General features: G+C 38.2%; 1 protein-coding gene across 1 annotated transcript in view; it reads right to left on the bottom strand.

Annotated features, from left to right (window-relative positions):
• Positions 1–23,484, bottom strand: part of LOC145990474 (uncharacterized) — a 462,687-nt gene that overhangs the window by 23,401 nt on the left and 415,802 nt on the right. Inside the window, exon 17 of the mRNA XM_083126168.1 lies at positions 15,889–16,117. Coding sequence (XP_082982294.1) covers positions 15,889–16,117 — 229 coding nt within the window. The remainder of the gene's footprint in view (positions 1–15,888; positions 16,118–23,484) is intronic.

Genomic DNA, 23,484 nt, shown 5'->3' with positions numbered 1-23,484 from the left:
AGCAATTATTGTGATACTTACAATATTGTCTTTTTTTTAGGTTGAAGCAAGAAGACAGCGCCTTCAATCAAGAGAGATAAGAATCAGGGCAATGTCGAAGCTAAAGGGACTCTCACCAATTAAACTAAAATGCAGTCAAATGACTAATACTCAACCTATCATTAAGTTACAGGAAGTTACTGAAGCTCGTGAGGAAATTAACAAATTAAGATCTGAAATCGAACGTTTAAAGAAGATTAATTCAACGAAAGACACGGTGTTAAAGAAACACGATGCAGCTTTAAAGAAAGCAAAATATTTAGGTTCTGTGAAGAATGCACGGAAAGTGCTATTGACAAAGACTTATAAAAACAAGGTAGTGAATAATAATAATAATCTGTTGCGCAACAGCCCATGAAGGGCCTAGGCATACCTACCGACTGCCGATCTCCTTCCCACGCTTTCCTTCGTCACCTCTAAGCGTGGAGATCTTCAACCAGTATTGGAATAGTCGGGGGGTCAGCCCGACGTATCCCCAGCCGTTATAGTAGGTCTTCTCGACCGGATTACGCTCACTCACTCGGAGCTCCCCAATTTCCTCACGATGGTGGGTTGCCACCGGCCCTATACGCAGGCCGAATAAATTCCGACCAGAGCCGGATTCGAACCTACGCCGTCCCGCAGCGAACGATCTCAAGACGAGTGAACGCCTTAACCCGCTCGACTACGGAGGAGGACAGTGAATAAGGAAGTATACAAAATATTGTCCAGGTGTTTTACGAAAGGGCAGGTTAAGTGCTTGTTAAGTGAAGGGAAACGAGTGAGGTGGAATTCAGAAGACATTGCAAATGCATTAGCTTTGAGGGCTCTCTCAACAAAATCATATGCATTTTTGAGAAAACGTAACGTTCCACTTCCTGGACGTTCAACTCTTCAAAAGTGGACTAAATCATTTAAATGCAGACCTGGAGTTTTAAATGAAGTATTATGTTTATTGAAAGCTAAAACAAGTTATTTTAGCGATATGGAACGCCTTACTGTACTTTCGTTTGACGAAATGAATATTGACTGTCGCATCTGCTACGATTCGTGTGATGATAAAATATTAGGACCACATAATAATGTCCAAGTAGCCATGCTTAGAGGTTTGTGCGTTCAGTGGAAGCAACCTGTGTATTATGATTTTGATGTAACCATGACAAGTAAATTGCTTCAAAATATTATCGAAGAATTTGAGAAATCAGGATTGAAAATTGTAGCAGTCACGTGTGATATGGGGGGAAAGAATGCCAAGGTGGTGAAGGAATTGTGTATTGATACATCGAAAACTTTTTTTTCCAACCCTGTTGACTCTAACAGGAAGGTGTGGTTTTTCTACGACTTCCCCCATCTTCTAAAGCTTTTGCGAAATCATTTTTTAGACGAGGAATTTATTTTACCCAGTGGTACAGTTATAAAGAGAAGTCTCATCGAAGAACTTCTGGAACGCCAGACATCAGAACTGACAGTAACTCATCACATAACAGATGCCCACATAAATGTGAAAGGTCGTGCCCGTCAAAATGTAAGAATGGCTGCAAGATTATTATCTCGCCACACAGCATGCGCCATACAACATGTGTTACACAAAGATCGTGAAGGAAAGTTCTTCCAACTAGTAAATGATGCCTTCGACGTATTAAATTCTAGACGTCCTCACGACAACAAAACGCCATTGCGTAGTGGTTACGGTCTTAATATCCAAAGTCAAGAAAATACCATAAAGAGGTTTGCAGAAATTTGCTCACAATTGCGTGTCGGAAAGAGAAGTAGCATACTTCCATTTCAAAAAGGTTTCCTAATATGAATAAAATCTGTGATTGGTTTATTCGAAGAAGTCAAAGCATTCAACGTACCATATATTCTTACCTCCCATCTGAACCAGGACTGTTTAGAAAATTTGTTTTCACGAATTCGAGGTCTTGGCATTTTTCATAATTGCCCGTCACCTTTCGAGGTGCGCAATAGAATTCGGTTGCTCATTATGACAGGAAATGCTTACGACATTCCCCTCTCTACAAGTGCTCCAGTTTCTGCTTCTGAAAAACGCCAGGAATGTGCAGAAACTACCGAAGATCAAGAAGAAAACTTAAAAAAGATTTTATAACTAATGAACTTTTTATAGGAATTGTTGATGAGAAAAATGTAACATCTTTTCAGAACACGTCACAGGTTACAGTAGATCTAGACTTACTTTCACATGAGACCTTACATGCAGACTTGACAACTTTACAATGTGATCAAGACGTTAATTTGAATGCATTGCGTAATCTTGGTGGATATATCGCATACAAGTGTCGCCATATCAACAAACATTTGGGAAAGCCAGGCACAACATTTCCAGTTCCTGACGAAAGTTCCAGTGATTGGATAGCCATTATATCTCGTGGAGGGCTTACAGTTCCATCAGATCAAAGGATGGACACCATAATACAGTTTGAGATTGCATTTGCACTTTTCCACGGAGAAAGATATGCAAATGCTCCCAGCGTTATGACTTCGTTGTGCAAGATATTAAAGGAAAAATTCCAGGATATTCACGAGAAAGTTATATCAGAATATGTCCGGACAAGAACTTTCATTAGAATTAGACATTTAAATAAGTCTCTCCAAACAGATGCAATAAATAGGTCAGCAGCAAAGAAAAGCCGGCAGTGGACTACATCGACAAGAAATCACGCAAAATAATGTATGATGAAATAAAAACTATGCATTGTTTTGGAATAAATGTATTCTCCTATCGCGTATTTCATCTCTTGTTATCAAATTAAATTAACAGTTTTGGTCAGGCACGTATTTAAACATTTATTTCGGGGAGGGCGAACCAAGTGTCTCAGAAATAATAATAATAATATAAACGCTTAAATTAAAATAATTATATTATTATTATATTAAATTAAAATAATATTAATTAATAAATATTAAATTAATATTGTAGGTAAAAATCGGTGTAAGAATAGAGATATAAAAGCATGTATTCATTATCTAGCCTACGTGTAATTAAGATCGCTAAAATTTGTATAAAAGCAAATGCCCTGGCAAGGAAATCAGTGCCAAATAGATAAAGAATTGAATATTTATTAAATAACAAGATAGAATGTTAGATAAAGTTGAAGAAAATTAAAGTTTCAGATAATATATTTGGTACTGCCATTCAAAGTTCGACGGAAATATACCTCGATTATACAGCAAATGCTAAATATGTATATTTTAATTGTTTAACGTTAGTACTTGGTAAGTCTTGCGCGGGGGCTTCACCCCTAATATGTCATTGTCAGTGTGGTAGGATAGTTTAGTGTCAAGCGTCTCCCAATAAAATAATTATGTTGTTGTTATGCAACAAAAGAGTCATTGTACTGCGTTAGCTTTTGTTTAGACACACACACACACACACACACATCAAATTAATGTTAAATAAAGGAATTGTAAAAACTAAATATTTACTGCCTTCAAATAAATTGAAACAAATAACCCTCGATTATACAAGAAATGTTAAACAATGCATATTTTCATTATTTAATTTTTGTACTTTGTAAGTCTTTGTGGGGTCCGGACCCCCTGGACCCCCCCTTAAATACGTCCTTGGTTTTGGTGTATAATTGCTTCATTGAATATTGAGTGCAAGATAAGATTTATTAGCTTTGAAGTTGAAACATCGCCCGCGAAAGTAATACTTTGAACATCTCGTAGGTAACCAACACTAATTAACAATTGCACTGTGTTACTTTATTTATGTGCGTTTCATGGGCGGAGTATGAGCTTTTGCTTTGGGGGGGCCAGACTCTGGGAGAAGCATATGATATTATAAACTAGGGGATATTCAATAACTCTCAGGTATTGAATATCCCCTAGTTTATAAGGGGCCCGGAGGCCTTCCCCCGGAAATTAAAAAAACAGCTTAAAATCACTGAGTTTTAGGCCTTTTAGATTTGAAAATGTTAAAATTTCCTTGCTTAAGTAAACAAATATTAATTAGTATATTGGTTGTCAGATTTAAAAGAAGCAAAACAGTACGATTATTGCATTTCATTATTTTTTTATTCATACAATACTCGTATTACTTTAAAAAAGTTACGGTACAATAGTAAGCTTCAGAAATTTTAGAAAAATTAAATTGAAAAGTTGTTTTGATGCCTCAGCAGTAACTGTTGACTCAACACAAAGTCATTTTACGTTTTTCTTTCTTCAAACTGTACACATCAATAGGGTCGGATTAAGGTGGATGCTATTGATGCTTCAGCGTTAGGCCCTTTCCTGAAATAGGCCCAGATGAAAACAGACCAGAATTTTCCGAATGCTGAACAGTTTTCTTTTGCTATATTAACTTGAAAATAAATCTTAGAATGAAATTTGGAGCCCCAATTTCGGACGCCTAGACACAGCGTTTCTTACTATACAGTTACTATTATTCTTTAGGCTGTGACGTAACTATAACGTCGTTGTGTTTATTGTTCACCAAATTAATCCGGCCCTGCACATTAATCAAATCGTCTAACACCCGCTATTGCGGCGCAATTACCGCACATGACATCATGCCAAACGTCAAGATTTGCGGTATGGCTTCATAACAAAAATGTAGTAACTGAACTTAATCATGTGTTATTTTATAGTCTTTTTTAAGTTGGGGGGCCAGTCCTCCCTTGGCTCCTCCAGAACTCCGCCTATGGTGCGTTTCTTGAGAAATTGTGCTCAAAATATAATTTACGACTTACAGGACAGAAGTTTCTCCCCTGCACATCCTTTCAATCTTCTCGTCAATAAATGAGAAGAGCTGTCATGTAAATAATGCCCAAAGAAGCTATTCAATATAAAGCATACTTATCAATATAATGTGTTGTATACACGTCTATTATATTATATTTTAAAGATATCGTACAAATATAATACTATTTTGCTGGCTTTAATTTATTTTTTATGTGGTTTAAAAAGCCTCGTTGGTTCAGTCGGTAAATAATCTGACTGTCACGCTGAAGACGAGGATTCTGTTCTCAGGATGGTTGGTCTCGAGGGGGATTTTCTCAGCAACGTGAGTAGCGTAATGCGGTCATGGAAACTTACAAAAATGACTGGGGGTCGTCGTGCTGACCACACGCCACTTCGTAACAGGTTGGATGATCTCCCGCCTCGGCAGGTGGAAGTGAGGCCGGCATTCGGTAGGTAGGCCTTAGCCCTGTATTAGTACACATTTGAATACATGCCGCGAGAATACTGACACATTATGAAATTTGTTTGACTCAACTCAAACATACTGCAGAAACTCTTTCCATGTAGATTTAATAGCCCGCATCCGTGGCAGAGTGGTTAGCACATCGCGCTACGACGCAAAGGATCCCAGGTTCGAATCCCGGCCTGGGTATGGATGTTTGTGAGTGTCCATTCATCAATTTCATCATCATGACTCATCCCCATCTTCGCAATTAGCCAAAAGTTGCAGAAAAGTGAAGTAAAATAAACCAAATAAAAAAAACTAGATTTAATATTTCATATTTGTGTTGATTGATTGAATTCGCCTTTTAAGTCCGCTTTTTGCACAGAAAGGCTAATTGGGATTGGACCTACAGTTTAAAGTTGGATCCGAACCACTATGTGCCTACATCGGGTATCGAACCCGGGACCCCCTTGACTACAAGGCGACGGCGCTACCACTAGGCCATCGGGGAGGCCATATTTGTGTTGCTTCACAAGACTTATTTTCTAATTGCGCACTGTATTATTAGTAAAACACATTTTATATGTGTATTGGATATGGTATGAGATTTAATTAGGAAAAGCGATGGATAATGTAATATTTATACAAAGTAAATTAATGTATTATGTTCTTACAACAAATGTAACTATTTCAGAATAGGAAGCCAGTGCCGAAATTAGCGGTAAATTTCTTTTTAATTCCTCGCAGTAGTAAATATTGTTACAAATAAAATCTAAAAATTTAGATCCTCAACTCAGGTGGATAAGAGACCAAATTATAATTCTCAGCTTGCATTTACTTCCCATTATTAGAAGTATCATTCGACCGTAAAGCAATCGCTGACTGTTGGCTGATAAATGTGACGTATCTAAAATACAGGAAAACGTAACAGCATAATCGTTCCATTATTTTTGTTTTGTATTTGTATTGCTTTTGTTTTATTTCAAGTATAATTTACCTCTTGGCTAATTGCAAAGATGAAAATGAATGGTGAGTAGATGAAATGGATGAAGGGATGATCACAAATCCATGTAGATCACAAACAGCACAGAGTAATACACAGATTGTTGGTTGTTGGTTGTTGATTGTTGGATTGTTGTTGATCCCTTCGGCCCTCGACCCGAACTAGCACTACACTGAGGCTCCGGAAGATCCGCTGTCGTCAATGATGTCTTCAGCTTTGGACCCCAACTGGAACTAATAGTAGACTTCGTCACTTTACGGTATTTAGTCCTTTTCATCTTCGAATCACTAGATCTTATAAAGCCACCAATGGACACTGACGGATCACTAATCGACAGTATGAATGAACTGTCACACTTACCTTTGAATTCTCATTAACAGATTCTGTTGTACAGATCAACTTGGAAATTGAAGCCACGTATTTTAACCTCATTATATTCTAGAATGTTCCGCAGATAAAACGATTCGTTAATGTTGCCAGTAGTTCGACTCCTTCTCTTATTCATGAACGTTTCCTCTCCCGCTTTCCACAGATTAAAAAATTACAATGAATCGCCCTACGTGTGGCGCTACGTTTGCAGCTTCCAAATGCTGACAAGTCTTTACATAGTGCAGCGACAACACTGAAAGCTCAAAAAAAAGTTTTAATGCAATATTATCAACAACAGGGTTATATAACATTCTCCGAGTTGCCTTGGTAAGTATTTCTCTCCTTATATTATCGGCACACTATTCAAGAAAACAAAAACCTAATTTTATGTAGTGTAAACTTTAAAAAAAAATTAAGGGGGGACTCCAGCCACCCTGATCCCACCTTGGATACGCGCTATTAACAATAACAGGGTTATAGAACATTCTGTGTCTTGGCTCAAAAATTATTTATCTCAAATTATCATCACATTATTCATGAAGCCATGAACCTAATTTTATGTAGCGTAATTTCCTGAAGGGGTTGCTGGAGCCCCCTGATTCCCACCTTGGATACGTGCTTGACTCGATAATTATTTCTCTCCTTAAATTATCGTCACATTATTTTATTTCCCACCACAAGAAACCAAATACCTCATTTTATCTATTGTAAACAGAAAACTTTTTGGGGGGCTCGAGCCCCCTAAGCTCCCCCTTGGATACGTGCCTGCTGCGAGTGTACCTTCATCAATTTAAACTAATTATCACTCATCCTGTTCGTCGCGATTAGCCAAAAGTGGAAGGAGACACTAAATAACAAAAACAAATTTATCCTCATCGTGGCGATCAACTGGAGAATCTTAAAAGTAGCGTAAAAATATTAAAGGGAAATTCCAGGACATTCAGTAAAAATTCATATCAGAATATGCCCGGACAAGAACTTTCCCTAGAATTATACATTTAAAATAAATGCAATAGGTTAGCTGGAAAGAAAAGCCGGCAGTGGACTACAGCGACAAGATATCACGCAAAAAATAAACTATGCATTGTTTCGGAATAAATGTATTCTTCTATCGCGTATTTGATCTCTTGTTGTCAAATTAAATTAACAGCTTTGGTGTATAATATCAAAAGATGCATGAAAACAACACGTTTCATGGACCATTTGCTACATTCTACGCATAGCTTTCTTCCGCTCGTGTCCGCTTGGTGACGTCACAAGCTCTAGCCAATAACGTGCAAATCGCGGAGTGGCCCCCTCTGTACAAAGGCCACGGGTCACCGAGCTTCGCTGCTTATATAGCATATCTCGGTGCTGTGAAGGATTTACCAACTTTTATCTTAACATCAATTTTGCATTACAATAAAATACAAATTAATAAAATATCAATGAGGAACATAATTAGCTACACGTAAAATTTACTATTTTTACCCTTCTGTGAATAATAAATATGCAATATAATTTTAATTGTTACACTCAGTATTTAATTTGACCAGTGAGTATGACTTCTTCCAACTCCCCTCTCTCCCTGCAACGGCCACGCGATATGACAACAAAGAAAAAGAAAGAAAATTTACAACGTCAAAATCTTAAGCAAAAATTATTTATATACAGGTTTTGTCTTTCGCGGGCATAACATTCTTTTACCTTAACGTAACTAAATTCTGAATACACTGTCTTGCAGTAAAAGAATCAGGGATTATTATGATATTAGTCTAATTATTGTCCGCCAAGGGACACGACAGATATAGCGTTGAAAAAACAGCCTAATCTTTCGTCTTTTCCCTGTGACAACGTTTTCATAAGGTTGAGTCTGCCTGGCTCTTACACAATAGCGTTAGCTTTCTTGCATTGTTGTCACCGATAATAAACTTCCAGCTCAGCTTGCTGGCAGAAAGAAACAAACTCTTGGAACTTATATTTAACATCAGGATGTATAGTTTATATACGAGGTGTGTTCCACATTCCTTGGTAATTAACCACTAACATATAAAATTATAAGTACAAAACAAAGAAAAATATTAAGTTTATATACATATTTGTAACGTGGACACTGCTACACGTGCTACGTCCCCCGGTTGGACACCAGTCATCACAAAAGTTAGTCAGCTACTCCTTTAGTCGGGAACATGAGAATCTGCAAATCATCAGGGCTTGCTGGGTAGAAAAGAAACACAACACTGTTTTCAAAGTTAAAACGCAGTTTTATAAACGCGTATATTTCATAATCACTTACCAGTACAACACTAGAACATTCAATACTAACGTTGGGCAATTCCCTCACATAAAGCGAAAGTCAAAGAACATAATTAATTGTTTACTTTGAACTTATCGGCAAGAACAAAACTCGAAAACCAAAATCTATACTTCAATTCTCTCCGTTTCCAAGTTCTTATTAATCTTCACCTTCAATTGTTTTTCAAACTCAGTCTGTCGTCAGGTGAGAAACATTCAGGTTAGTTCACTTCCTCGGCTGAGATTAGAAAGTGACGTCAACACGAACAGATTTTGACGTATTTATAAACATATATAAAAGTTCCAACTACAACTGTATCAATCTAACTATAATTATCTGTGACAACTTGCACATTATTTGAAATAACAAACATTTTAAAAATCTTAACTTCTTATAAATATAAAATCTTAAACTCTCAGGTTCGTTATACACGTTACAAAGTTACAAAACACGCAAATATCAAGTATCAAAATGTGTTTTAAACAAGTCTAAAAAAACGCTACAACACATGTTTTAAACGTTCTAAACAATTGTAAAAAACAATGTCGTATTTTTAAAGGTTTAAAATAAGTTATAAGTTGTTTTATATTTCTACAATCCTACAATTTGTGACTCCGTCTACTCTACTCCATGATCAAAGGTTGAAGAAACAAGACCTAATCCTTTCTCAACCCCTCTAGACAGGCTCTGCGCCACTCGGTGCGTCCTCCACTTTGAGCGTCGGCACGATTTCCTTTGAAAGAAACCGCTAGTCGGGTTGAAATCGGCCTGGCAACTGGCCTGTCGACACAGGTCGACGACACATACCCACTTGCTCGGCTTTTGCGCGCGGGTCAACTGGGATAGTGGGGACGCGCCTTAATAAATGGATACATTGGATCGACGATCAACAATATAACACTGACTGAGCGTAACATGGATACTTAATAAGGTTTTCATTCTGAAGAAATTCTGTCTTTATACCTGAAATGTTTTACTGCATTGGATGGTGTAGCTGGACATATCTGCAAGTAGTTTTTTTTGTCTACATAAATTAGAGAAGTTTTGGGAGGCTTCTGACTTTCTTTATTATCGTAAATATTCTTCAAAAATCACTTCCTTCTGATAATAATATTGTTGAAAGAATACATTACCAGTTCATAATTATTTAAGTTGACTTTATGCATAGATAGGCTAATCGGGAGTGGAACTACAGTGGAATCCGAACTAGGAATCGAACTCGAACGAGATCGGTTCATTGCAAGGCGGCGGCGTTACCACTACGCCATTGAGGAGGCTCAATACAAAGTTATGGTGTGGTGCGTTTTTAACGTCAATTGCAGGTGCAGGATCTCTTTCAGAGTCAACGGAGGGGAGAAGGTCTAAACCATGGGACATTCACCAGGATGAACTGACGTCATCTCTACGTGCCAGCAGAGGATAGGAACAATTTAAGCGAAAGGAAAAGAAAAGGTATGAAAGAAGCGTCAGACTGAAATGAAGAGAAATAGATAAGCGAAGACATGGAGAGAAATAAAAGAAGGAAATAAAATGAATAGAAACAAAGAAGCAGAGAGAGAGAGAGAGAGAGAGAGAGGGGGGGGAACAAGAAAGTAAACGAAAGGGACTAGGAAGAGAAGTATAGAGAAAGGAGACAATGTGAGATAAAGAAAAAAGATAAATTCAGAAGCAAGGCAGAGAAAGATACAGAGAAAGATAAAGAGAGAGAGAAACAAAGTGAGAAATCAAGATTGAATTGTTGTTTTAAGTCCACTTTATGCACAGAAAGGCTAATCGAGACTGGACCTACAGTTTAAAGTGGAATCCGAACCACTATGTGCCTCCACCGGAGAAATAAAGAGAGAAAGCAAAGAAAAGTTAACGAAATGGACTAGAAAGAGAAGTATAGAAACGAGGCACAAAGTGAGACGGAAATAAATGAAGTAAGTGAAATATAGAAGCGAGGTAGAGAGGGAAAGCGAAATAGACTGATAGAGAGAGAGAGAGAGAGAGAGAGAGAGAGAGAGCGTGGAAGTCAGAGTCAGAGATAAAGAGAGAGAGGTAGGAAGTGAACGAAGGGAAAAGGAAAATAAGTAGAGAAACCAGAGAAAGAGAGATAGAGAGAAACAGAAAAAGAGAGAGAGAGAGAGAAAGATAAGGAAGTGATGGATGGAGAAAGAAAGATAGAGAGGGAGAGGGAGAGAGAGAGATAGAAAGGGAGAAATAGAAGGAGAGAAGATAAATAACAGAATATCTATTGAAAAAGAAATGGTAACAATATAATAAAAGTTAGAACGAAAGGAAACTACACAAAACCTGAGAAAATAAGAGCGAAAGCTACAAACATAGTAGTTAATAATTTAAAGAAAAGGGAGACATGCACCCATAAACACAGAAGCGCTGTATCTCAAGTAAAGTCCATATTCATTCTGCAATCTAGAAGCCTTTTCGCGTCACGATATTACATAAAATGTTTGCTCATTTAACAACAAATTGTTGACTGTTTTCGCTAAGGAACTCCACATCTGAGCATTGAGCTTTAGCTCGTACGGATAAGCAACAAGATCCAAGTAAAGTAAAACCATGTATTTTGCAAACACTTATCTGACACAACGAATATTTCAATCTGTGTGCAAGGTACGTATTTTAGTCTCGATTTGGAAATTGCGTTATGTATATCGCGTGTATGTGCGTGCGTGTGTGTGTGAGAGTGTTAATGTATCTGTCATTGTATTCTATTAAAATTTTATTATTTTTCATTTATGTCAAATTAATTCACGTTATGTTATATATTTGATTTCAGTATTATAAATATATGTATTGTAACTTTTAATCACCAGAGTTAGGTGGTAGAGCAGCCCAAGGCTGAATCTCTCTCTATACTAAATAAAAAGACTTTTCAATTCAATTCAATCTGACAATCGCGAATTCTAATTTTTCATGCCGTGGGGCTCATTCAATATTAATTAGTAAAGAAGCTCTCACTTGTTAGCTGAGCGATTATTTAATCTGGGTATGATTCGCTTCGCTACCTCGCTGTGTCACACTAATCAGTCTAGTTGATTGCTTTATAGTTGCCGACAACGTGTCTTCTGAACGTTGGCCAATAGAGATCTGTATCTTCTCGAGTATGTAATTTATTTCCTGTTATATTATTTATGTGGATTGCAAACTTCTATTGGGCAAAGTATGTCGATAATAGTAAAAACTAGAAAAGATCTATCCAGATTTTTTAAATACTACTTCAACTATAGCCAGCTCCCGTGGCGGAGTGGTTAACACATCGCGCTACGAAGCCAGGGGTCTTGGGTTCGAATCCCGGCCTGGGCATGGATGTTTGTGAGTGTCCATTCATCAATTTCATCATATCATCACCCATCCCCATCTTCGCAAATTAGCCAAAAGTGGCACAAAAAGCGAAGTGAAACAAAACAAATCAATCAATACTTCAACTATGTCCCGCACCGTGGCCGTGCAAATATTTTTGACAGCAGTAACACTAGTAAGTGCTGTTCGGCAACACACACAACACCATACATGGAAATGAGTGTTTCAAAGTCTAGGTATCCCATATTTATTGCCGGTGACTGTACACAGATTCATCAGGATAATTTCGAACCAGGAAATTTTGATTAGATTTTTATTGAAGAGGTTCTCTCGGGATATTAACCAGGTGATTTCCGAATAGGCTTCCGAGCTTTCGAGAGCTAACGTCACTCTCGAACGTTAACATGTGACACACGTGCCTCTCCCTTGCTAGACGATTAGAATAGCCAAGCCTAATAGGCACAATTGAGAATCAGGCTACAATATGGACTTCACACTGTGCTACTGTGCGTACTTCACATTCACGTTTCTTACATGTTTACTTTGTCTGTAATTATGGTCATCAATTCTTAATTTACCCAGTACTGTGCAGTTTTGCGATGCATACAGTATTCTGAGATAAGCATGTGGCGTTTTCGTCTACCAATGAGGCTCGTACCAGAGTACAGCCTGAACGGTGCACGATATGTTGAAAATTCAAGCACTTTAGATTGAAACTTACATATTTCCTACAACTTTCCCCTCTTTCCATTTTTCGTGTGCACTAATAACGGAGTTGCCTATGGGACCGGATTTTTTAATCACCCTGTAATTCTAATAACTGGTAATTTAAACATCATATTCATGTGCATTAATTCAATCAATATTGTATTTAATTTCTGTTAGTCTTTTACTTTTGAATATTAGGAATTTGTCTGTTTTCTGCATTGAGAGATTTCATGAAAGTAACTTCCTTTGTGCTAAAATAGCTCTCGGTGCAAAGTATCGTGAATAAAACGAACCATTGTAGTTGGCCCAAATAGCGTAAATGCTTTGCAAATACATATATTCAAAAGCGCTCTCATAAGGGGAATTTAAATGCATGAAAACTGGTGCGATAACAAGATATGATTTTATGCCTGGTGGGGTAATGATTAACGTTCTCTTCATTCAAACAAGGTTTCCTAGGTTCAACCCTCAGTGCGAGCACGATTTGTTGTTCAGGATTCCACTTGAAACTGATCCAGTCCGGATTAGCCTATACGAGCATAAAGTCGAATAGAAACAAACTTAAACAGCCCTTATCAAGATATTGTTGAAAAATTTAGATGATTAATCACATAATATTAATGTTAAGCTATGAACAAAGGAAAACTGAGCTACGAATAGGAGAAATAATTCATAGTTTAAGAAGAATAGGTATCACCGTATCGAAAATTACGTTAACTACATGGACATTTTAGTAACAATGCAAGCTCGACCAGGACTCGAACCAGACCCTCTGTCAAACATTGCCTTTACTCTAACAACTTTTTTAAATCTTCATTTAGCTACATGTATAATGCAGCAGTGAGTCTTTTATGTTCATATTTCTGTGCTATACTTATTTCTTTGTTTACATACATAGCAACTGAGCTGCTGAGCCAGGTATGGTTTCTCGCTTTCATATCTGTTTGAAACTGTCTTTGCCGGTGATACTCTTGCAACGTGTTTCAAATTTACGGGTAAGTAATTTCTAGCAAGGTAAAGTCTGACTACGAGTAAAATGCTCTGCCATTTTTACTAAGTTGGTCCACAACAGAATATCTGATTTGAATTGAATTGATTTTCTTTATTTAGCGTCTCTTTTTCTGCCACTTTTGGATAATCACGACGATGAGGATGAGTGATGTGGGGATAAAATAATTGAAGAGAAACTCACCAAAATCGCCTATGCCGGGATTCCAACCCGAGACTCGCCGGCCCCCGTGGCGGAGTGGTTAGTGCATCGAATACGACGCCAAGGTTCCCGGTTTCGAGTCCCGGCCTGGATATGGATGTTTGTGAGTGTCCATTCATCAATGTCATCATATCATTACTCATCCCATCTTCGCAAATTAGCCATAAGTGGCACAAAAAACGAAGTAAAATAAAGATAATCAATCAATCAATCAACCAACCCGGGACCCCTAGTGTCGTACAGCGCTGTTCTAGGAACATCAGAATATTATAACCGAAGGATTTACAGAAGAATTTTTGAGGGAGATTTGCAACTGCAATTAGTAACAGCGCAAGTCCTAAATTATTCTCCATCAAACCTTGTATATAATCCCAAATTATTTGTTATTATTATTATTATTATTATTATTATTATTACATTAAAACCTACAGTTTACCCCGTCGTGATCTAAGATTAACAACGTTAGAGTCTTGGAGCTGTGAGTTACATGGTATCGATGTGTTGGCGGTTCTTCTCACCTACAACACATGCAGCCAATGTGAACAAATCGATCATAAATTCATAAACACGTTTTTGTAGGCAGAGATTAACATTTTTTAAAAATATTCTTTCTATATTGCTTATAATTCAGAGTACGAACCTGCCCTTTCTGGCATTTCTCGGAACTGTCCAATTATTTGGGAATGCACGTCCCTTCCCTCCCCTGTTCATCAATCATTCTATTGTTTGAATTACTTTGAATGGCATAAAATGCAACATAACGCAAACAAAACTGCAATAAATATACAATGTAATGCACCTCCTTGAGTTTGAGTTCGCAACAAACATCTGTAAGAAAAATAATGAGAATTGTTATGCAGGTAACCATGGTAACTGATTTCTAAAGTTATTCTCCTCAGTCATTTCTGGGGATTGTCGGAATTGGATCTTTACGGATAGCATTCTTTGATCCCGATGTCCGCCACATTCTGCACATTATTTTTGTCACGAGCCGGAGCCTAAGTGCTAAATCAGCAAACACCAGCCAACTCACCTGTGAAGAGAGGTCGCCTTGACAGTCGGAGGTTAGTGGTCAGAATAGTCGGAAGCGAGTAGCCTTGGTGTGTGCACCGTAGAGTGGGTCCGCTCGGAGGTTTGGGTATGCCCAAAATAGACACTGACCGTAGGACAGCACCACGGAAACACCTACAGGTACAGTGGTGACAATTGGTTCCCTTTTATTATCAGTGTTTAATTACCTTCTGATCCGTATCAGGCATGACTCTCCCCCCCCCCTCGTTTAGTTACGAGAAATATTCGTTAGGGGCAAGAGCATTGATTCCGCCTCCTCACATTTAAAAAAAAAAAACCTCTCGCAGCCAAGTAGTTAAGCCAGCTAAAGGACTAACGTAACATTACGGTAAAACAAGCAAATTCACAAATACCTACATTTCAGTAGCATTACCACTAATTGTAATAATTTGTGGTGTGAGGAGATAACTTTATTGAAGGCACTCAAGTGTCAACCCTCCTTCCAAGTAGTACATCCCGGTAAACTAGATTTGTGCAGGATAACGAGTCTCTGGCATCTGAATCTACGGCCATTATAAACATCTGTAGGGGTATGTGTTGTCCTCTGTCCTGTCCTTTTATGTGCTTATCTCTTAGGTTCAAACCTGAGCAAGACGATTTTAGTCCCCAGAAACATGTGTTCATTTTAGTTATGGTAAAGTTGTCGACCCTGTATTATATGAGTGGTGCAAATAGCTCAGTCCCGACTCACCGACAATTTCTATTTCAATGAAAGTTGAAAATTATTTATTTGCTGAAGGAGTGAATCTTTCTAAAACTTGAATATGGTTTTCACTCACCTAGTACAGCCAATATTTTGATGACAATGACTGGTACCCAGCAGAGGCAATCTGTTCCCACGATGACTGCAAACCTCTGAGCTACAACACGGTCCTGCCTCTCCTGTGTGGACCTGAGGGACAGCCTGGACTCTCTGATCACCGAAAGCATCTTCAAGTACGCGAAGCCTATGAAGCCAAGGGCTATGGCGGTCACAACCATGAACATGGCTGCTGAATACTCCCAGCCCTAGAAGATAGGAGAAAAGGAGGTTAATGTTAGTTGAGCAATTAATAGAGTTCTAATTAGACAAAGGCCCTCCCTATCCTGTGCGGACCTGAGAGAGAGCCTGGGTTATCTTATCATCGAAAGCATTGTGAAGTACGCGAAGCCTATGGAGCCGAGGGCAATGGCGGTCACAAGCATAAACATGGCTGCTGAGTACTCCCGGCCCCAGTAGAAAGTAACAATGTAAATATTAGTGTTATTAATAGAGGTTTTAATAATTAAATGTAGCCGGACCCTGTGGCCGAATGGTTAGCACATCGCGCTGAGACGCAAAGGGTTCATAGAAGCATTCCGAACTCTATTTCGGAGGGACAATCCATCTACCTTTGCGAAGGCATCGTGGATGTGAAGAGGCAGGCAGACTCCGTTGTTGCCGTAGAATTTTGTCCCGTAGTACCGGAGCCCTCTGAGCGGCATAAGGGCCACCGTGATGACTATGAGCCATAGCACCGTCATTCTGAAGAAAGCTATAACAGGATAGAAGCATTCTGAACTCTATTTCGGAGGGACAATCCATCTACCTTTGCAAAGGCGTCGTGGATATGAAGAGGCAGGCAGACTCCGTTGTAGCCGTAGAATTCTGTCTCGTAGTACCGGAACCCGCTGAGCGACATAAGGGCCACCGTGATGGCTATGGGCCAGAGCACCGTCATTCTGAAGAAAACTATGACAGGATAGAAGCATTCTGAACTCTATTTCGGAGGGACAATCCATCTACCTTTGCAAAGGCGTCGTGGATATGAAGAGGCAGGCAGACTCCGTTGCAGCCGTAGAATTCTGTCTCGTAGTACCGGAACCCGCTGAGCGACATAAGGGCCACCGTGATGGCTATGGGCCAGAGCACCGTCATTCTGAAGAAAACTATGACAGGATAGAAGCATTCTGAACTCTATTTCGGAGGGATAATCAATCTACCTTTGCGAAAGCGTCGTGGATGTGAAGAGGCAGGCAGACTTCGTTGTTGCCGTAGAATTCTTTCCCGTAGTACCGGAGCCCTCTGAGCGGCATAAGGGCCACCGTGATGACTATGAGCCATAGCACCGTCATTCTGAAGAAAGCTATAACAGGATAGAAGCATTCTGAACTCTATTTCGGAGGGATAATCAATCTACCTTTGCGAAAGCGTCGTGGATGTGAAGAGGCAGGCAGACTCCGTTGTTGCCGTAGAATTCTTTCCCGTAGTACCGGAGTAGTGTAATTGGACCTACAACCAGGACGAGAAAGTATGACCCCCCTCAGATTGATTTGTCTACACTTAAAACAAGCTCAACATGCCCATATGAGCTTTTTGCTCAAGTGTGGAACCCCGTCTAATCCAAGATTTTTGTAAAAATACCCTCGGGAAGTTCCTGAGAAAGTATGACCCCCCTCAGATTGATTTGTCTACACTTACAAAAGGCACTTCTGTGAGATTGTTGTCCATAAACCTGTCAAAAATAAGCCTCTCTTGATATTTTTTTTGCCCACACCTAAAACTAAGCCACACCCACCCACATACACACCTACACCCACCCACATACACACCCACACCCACCCACACACACACACATATTTACTTCCGGTTTAAGTTCAATTGGATACCAGGTTCAATTTGTTTATCTAATATTAAGATAATGTAATTCTTCTAGAATTGTTCTGTGACTCTCTCATTTCTTACATCATAAAGATAAGATTTTTCCCCTATGAGAATAACACTACATATGGTGTCATCAGGTAATGCCTCATGGAATTCACAGATAATTTTAATATTTGTTCTATCATTAACCACAACTTGTTTTCTTTTTGAAGTGTTGATTACAAACATGGGTCTCTGTGCTTTGAATTCATCTGGTGTGTAATACATGTCAGTATTGCCAGTAGTGACCCTTTTGTATGATGAAAATGCCTCATATAATTTAAGGAAATCATCCTTGGACATGTCTAAATTATAATTTTCTCTAGGAAATACCTCATTTCTGCCATTTTTAAGATATATGTTCTTGATGTTGCAGCTATCAAATTTACTTGAATTTTTTTCCTGATTATTGTGTCTTCCAGTCTGAAACAATACCACCACAAAATCCGGCATCTCATATTGTATACTGGAGAATGAATTTGTAGCATCAAACTCATAATAGGTACCAGATGCGGGCTTCTGTACACATTGATATGTATAAAATTGTAAAGGAATCTGTGGATTTTTTATTATATCTGCTTTGTATTTAAGAGCATAACTGGCTTCATATTCAACAACTGGGATTCTTAGCTCCATAGTCTGAATAATGCATTTGCCCTCATCAGGTAGGGTATTGGGCAGAGCTTCCCCTGTAGAGTTTAATGTGCTGTACCTCATCAAAGCATTATTATCATTGGCAGCTCTTCTAAATGTGATTCTTAAACCACCCTTCCACATAATATTTTTGTAATCTGAAAAGAATCCTGGCAACAGGCGCATAGGGAACAGCACTGTGTGGCTCTTAGATATAATTTTATCACCAGCCTCAAATCCACCTATTTTGTAGTAAGAAGCCTCGGTTTTGGATAATTTTAGTGTGGCCAAAGCTGTGGAGGTAATGCCGGGATAATCTATTCTGTTTATAACAACACCATGCTTTCTGATCTCAATTTCAGAGAACAGATGCGGCACAAAATTGTCTACCAATCTTATATTTGAATTTGCCGGATAATCTGTTCCATCGAGCTTTACAACATCAAATTTGATGTATAGATCTGCTCTGTGGGGGTGTATAAAGCCATCCCCTACATCAAGATCAACCTCAATTTCTGTGTTGGGTTGATTTAAATTTGCAAATGTCCTCCTGTTTGGGGGGAATGATTGTAGCTCATAACTCTCAATATTTTCCATTTTTTTTTGTATGTATTTTTATTTAAATATTAATATCTATGATTGCAGTTGTTGTGGCTCCAGCAAAATCAACTAATTCTTCTTTTTCATTAGTGACCATCAATTCAATATTATCTATTCTGTTGTGGCACACAGGAAAATATAATGTTGGGGATGGACTGTAGATGATAGGCTCCATAAATTCAGAATTAGGTTTAAATGTTGCAATGATGCCAGTTTGTTTGTGAGTGCCTATGCCATTTGATTTGGTGATCATACCCTCGGCCACATTACAGTGAATATTCAGAGTCTCTATGGCTAAGAATTTAGGTATATTAATAGCAGTGTGTTTGATGGCCGCTTCAAGTTTTGTGTTGTTCTCAAATCCTAACAGCTCTCCTATAGTACCCAGATCCACTGTTTCTGTAGCAGATACAATCTCTACTCTGTGAGTGACAGAATTTTGAGTTAATACTATACCTCTGGGTAATTGAGCATTTAGAGTGGACAGATTATACTGCCCTGGAGTGATGACAATTTTTTGATCCCCTACTGCAATTGTGTTGTGGTGGTGAGTAATATTAGGGATCAAGTACATGCCATAAAATGCTCTGAGAGCTATTGTTTTGGGATACACTATGTCATCATGCAATTTGAGTTTCAATATTGAATTTTGGCTGGTGAGATGGAATACCCCCATGATGTTTCAGATACCACAAGGCTTTTTGAAAATTTTCAATTGATGGTTTATTTATTTGAGACATATATCTAAGAACAGATAAACACAAATGTCCACAATTAACATCTTTGAAATTTTGAACACGGGCATTATTGTAATAAAGATTAGTTGATTTTAGATATTTTACTAAATTTTCAGGTGGAACACCTCCAAATGAATCAAACACAAATGCCTCATCTTTTAAATATTTAAGATAACAGATCCAGTGAGTGCCCTGATTTTTGTACTTATCCAAATTAACAATGCCACACTCTTTGTTGAGTGGTTGTTCTGGTAAAGAATCAGACATGTACACACCTCTAAAATTTTTGATGCCCAGTGGCTTGATTAAAGCTTCAATATCTTGGTTTGTAAGCTGCTCTTGTTTTTTTTTTAAACTTATTCATGGCTCTCTTAACACCTTTGCCTTGTTTCTCCATGGCCAGGTTATGGCGCTTCAATTCATTTAATTCTGCCTTATTTTTCTTGGCATCTATTACTGTTTTTGCTATGGCAGCTGATTCCCCAGCCAAGCTCCCAACAGCCCCGAGAGCAGCTAAGATGGCCGGGATAGTAAATATAAAACCCCCCACATGTGATTTTTTCTAGATTGTTGTAATTTTTTTAATTGGGGGGTGCTAAGCAACAATTTCATACCATGACCCTTGGCAATACAAGAATTTTTTTTCTTCCGCTGCTTTTTGGTTAAAAGGCTATCAATAGGCCCAAGAGATTTAAGACCTGCATAAGGTATTTGATACATAACACCCTTGGCCTTCATTGTAGGTTTATTATATACATATTCACAGCCCCCACCCCAGTTTTTGTTTGGTGTTCATAGCTATGGTGGTCCCCAATGCTGCTATTTTTTCACTTAAAGAAGCATCTTTGCTTACAAATCTACCAAATGCAGCCTCTTCTAATTTCTTGTCTGCAACATGTCTCTTGTCAAGATCAGAATGTGTGTTGTATGCTATGTCATGGTCTCTACAAGCAGCATCTAGGGGATTAACACCAGGGTCCCCTCTGTTTAATCTATGGTCCAATTTTGTACCTGGACCACAATACTGATAGCCTGGAATGTGTAGTTCAAATGGCAGCTTGTTTATGATGTCATTAACCAGTCCCCGGCCCTCAGAAATATTCCAAAATTTAGGTGGTAGAGTATTAATAATTTTTATAAGATATCCAATCCCCTTAGTGTCATTCACTATAAAATTAGACAATTTGGTGCTTATCATGTCCATAATTCCAAACTTTTCATTATAAAAATTGTGGTTGCCAGCATTTTCCTCCCCAGCTATCACCAGCAACCTATCTACAAGTTTCCTGACATCATCAACCCAGACAAATTCTTTAGGCAGGGTGTTGTATTGTTTGATTCCACTACCTGTCTTGATCTGTGACCATATGGGCTTGATTAAGTTGTTGTATTTTGCTCCACTGCTAGACTTGACTCTCTTTTGTGTGGGATCATTGTTCTGGTATAGAGCATCTGATTTTATTAATATTTCTTTGTAATGCTCATAGTCTTGATCTGTATAGCTGCCAGGCCTTTTCCTAGTCATCAGTTCCCACAATCCAGGTGTGCCAAGATATTTAACAAAAGCACCTCTTTCTCCAAGATGAGATTCTGAATATACAATTATATCATCTCCCATAAATGTTACTCTGAAATTTCCAATTCTATGTATGATGCTACCATCACGCTCTGTGTCAGCATATAAGCCAAAGACCTCATCTTTGTTGTCTTTAGGTGTGCTTAAATATTTTTGAGCAAGAAGACTCAATTCAATAGGATCCAGAGTAGCTTCAATTCTTCGAGGAGCAACAGGACTAGGTGTATGAATACAGGAAAGTGGGGTGAATGGATAATCTAATATGTTCCTTGCAGCTACAGGTACAAGCTCTGTGATCAAATTTTGATTTTGCTCTGTAACAGTTTTGATATTTTTACCTAATTCACTAATAGCATCAATTATAGGCTGTTCTGTTTGTTTGTGTTGTTCATAAATTCCTCGGTTCTGTGATTTCCATCCCTTAAATCTTTTTACAATATAATCTCTTAATTTAAGATCATCAATGATTGGCCTTTTCATGGTTATTTATATATGTTTCAATGTCTAGAAAATTGTTGATTTTATTTCTGTATTTGCCACTATTGGGTTTTCTTGTCATATCAATTGTGACAAACCCATAACTGTCCTGGTTCCAGCACCTACTGCAAAACTTGGAAAAATCATTGTAGCTCAAGTCCCCACCTACATATTCATCATGTATGTGTTCGAGGTTGGTATGATCTTGATGAAACACACATATAAAATTGCTGTTGTCTCGGATCAGCTGCTTGGGTATTTTTGAAAAAGTCTGTGCAAGGTAGAAGCAATCAATGTTTTTGTGTCGGCCCTGTGTAAAGAAATTTCTAACCTTGTTTTGATTATCCAGTATAATGTCATCAAACACAACAACAGAATTATCGAGACATTCATGAAGTGGCTTAACATCTGGTTCAAAAGTGGCAATATCCAATCCATCATATAGCTTCATCAGCTGCTGATATTTTAATTGTTCCAAGCTCTTAGAGAAGACATACAAGTGCCTATTTTTCCAGTCTAACCAGTTGGGTGCCAATAAAAAATTATCAACTATTACTGTAGTTTTACCACAAGCTGATGGCCCAACAATAAGACATCTAATATTTTCAGGCAGCAACTTGCCATTTCTCTTAATCTGCTGTTCAGGTTCTGGCAGCCTTTTTATAACATCCCAGGTGCTCATATTATCACTTTGTCTGCATCGATCCAGCTGTGTTCGGGAAGTCCTAGCCATTTGACAAATAACTTGTTGCCTTTTCTGCGGATGATCAGGATGATCAGGATGATGTGTCAGGCTGTTTAGTTTTGCTGAGTTCTTCTTCATAGAATCTGCCTTTGAGAATTTCTCCTCGGTGGTCTTTTATTTTATATGTGTTAAGGGCCCCAGGTTTAATTTGAACCACTGTAAATAATTCAGTGCTCCAGTTTCTTGTAAAGCCTCTTTTGAATAAATGCTTATATTTGCTGATTTTTACTTGATCACCCACCTTGTATTTGGCCTTTCTTGTTGTTGGCTGGTATCTAGGATAATAAACAGTCCTGATCAATTTTTGCTCATCAGATGGAGTTACTTCAGAGGGTTTCATGTTGATTGTAGAATGGACCGAGTTGTTATATTTATGTAGAAGTTCTGGAAGAATATTAAGCCATTTATAATTACCTTGAAGTGTAAATTGTTTATACATAAGATTTTTTAGGGTTTTGTTGAATCTCTCTACAATTGAGGCTTTGAGATCACTGTAACTCGAATAATGTTTTATTGACTGGCTTTTAATAAATTGTTGGAACACAGAATTATAAAATTCTTTGCCATTATCTGTTTGCAAATAGCGCGGTGATCTTCCACTCTGATTGATGATTGTCCTGATGGCTTCTGTAACACATTTTCCAGTCTTGGATTTGAGTGGCACAGCCCAGGCAAATTTTGAAAATGTGTCTATGACAGTGAGTAGATACTTGTAGCCCTTGTTGATTTTGTCTAAGTTTTTCAACTGTCCACTTGCGATCTCAATCAAGTCGCTCTGCCATAAATCATCTATGCCTTTTGTGACTACTGGCAGTCTCTTAAAAATATGTCTGGCTTGTCTGTGTAATTCATCAACAATAATTTGTCTAGACATAATATGAAAACAAGAATATTGCAACTATGGGGTGTTCAGCAGCTGATACTACAGGATTTTCTAAATATAAT

Source organism: Lepisma saccharinum, chromosome 7 (assembly GCF_977018435.1).
Source record: "Lepisma saccharinum chromosome 7, izLepSacc3.1, whole genome shotgun sequence".
In the NCBI taxonomy this organism is placed as follows: domain Eukaryota; kingdom Metazoa; phylum Arthropoda; class Insecta; order Zygentoma; family Lepismatidae; genus Lepisma; species Lepisma saccharinum.
The sequence above is the reverse complement of the archived record's forward strand: the minus strand, read 5'-3'. Positions and strand labels throughout refer to the sequence as shown.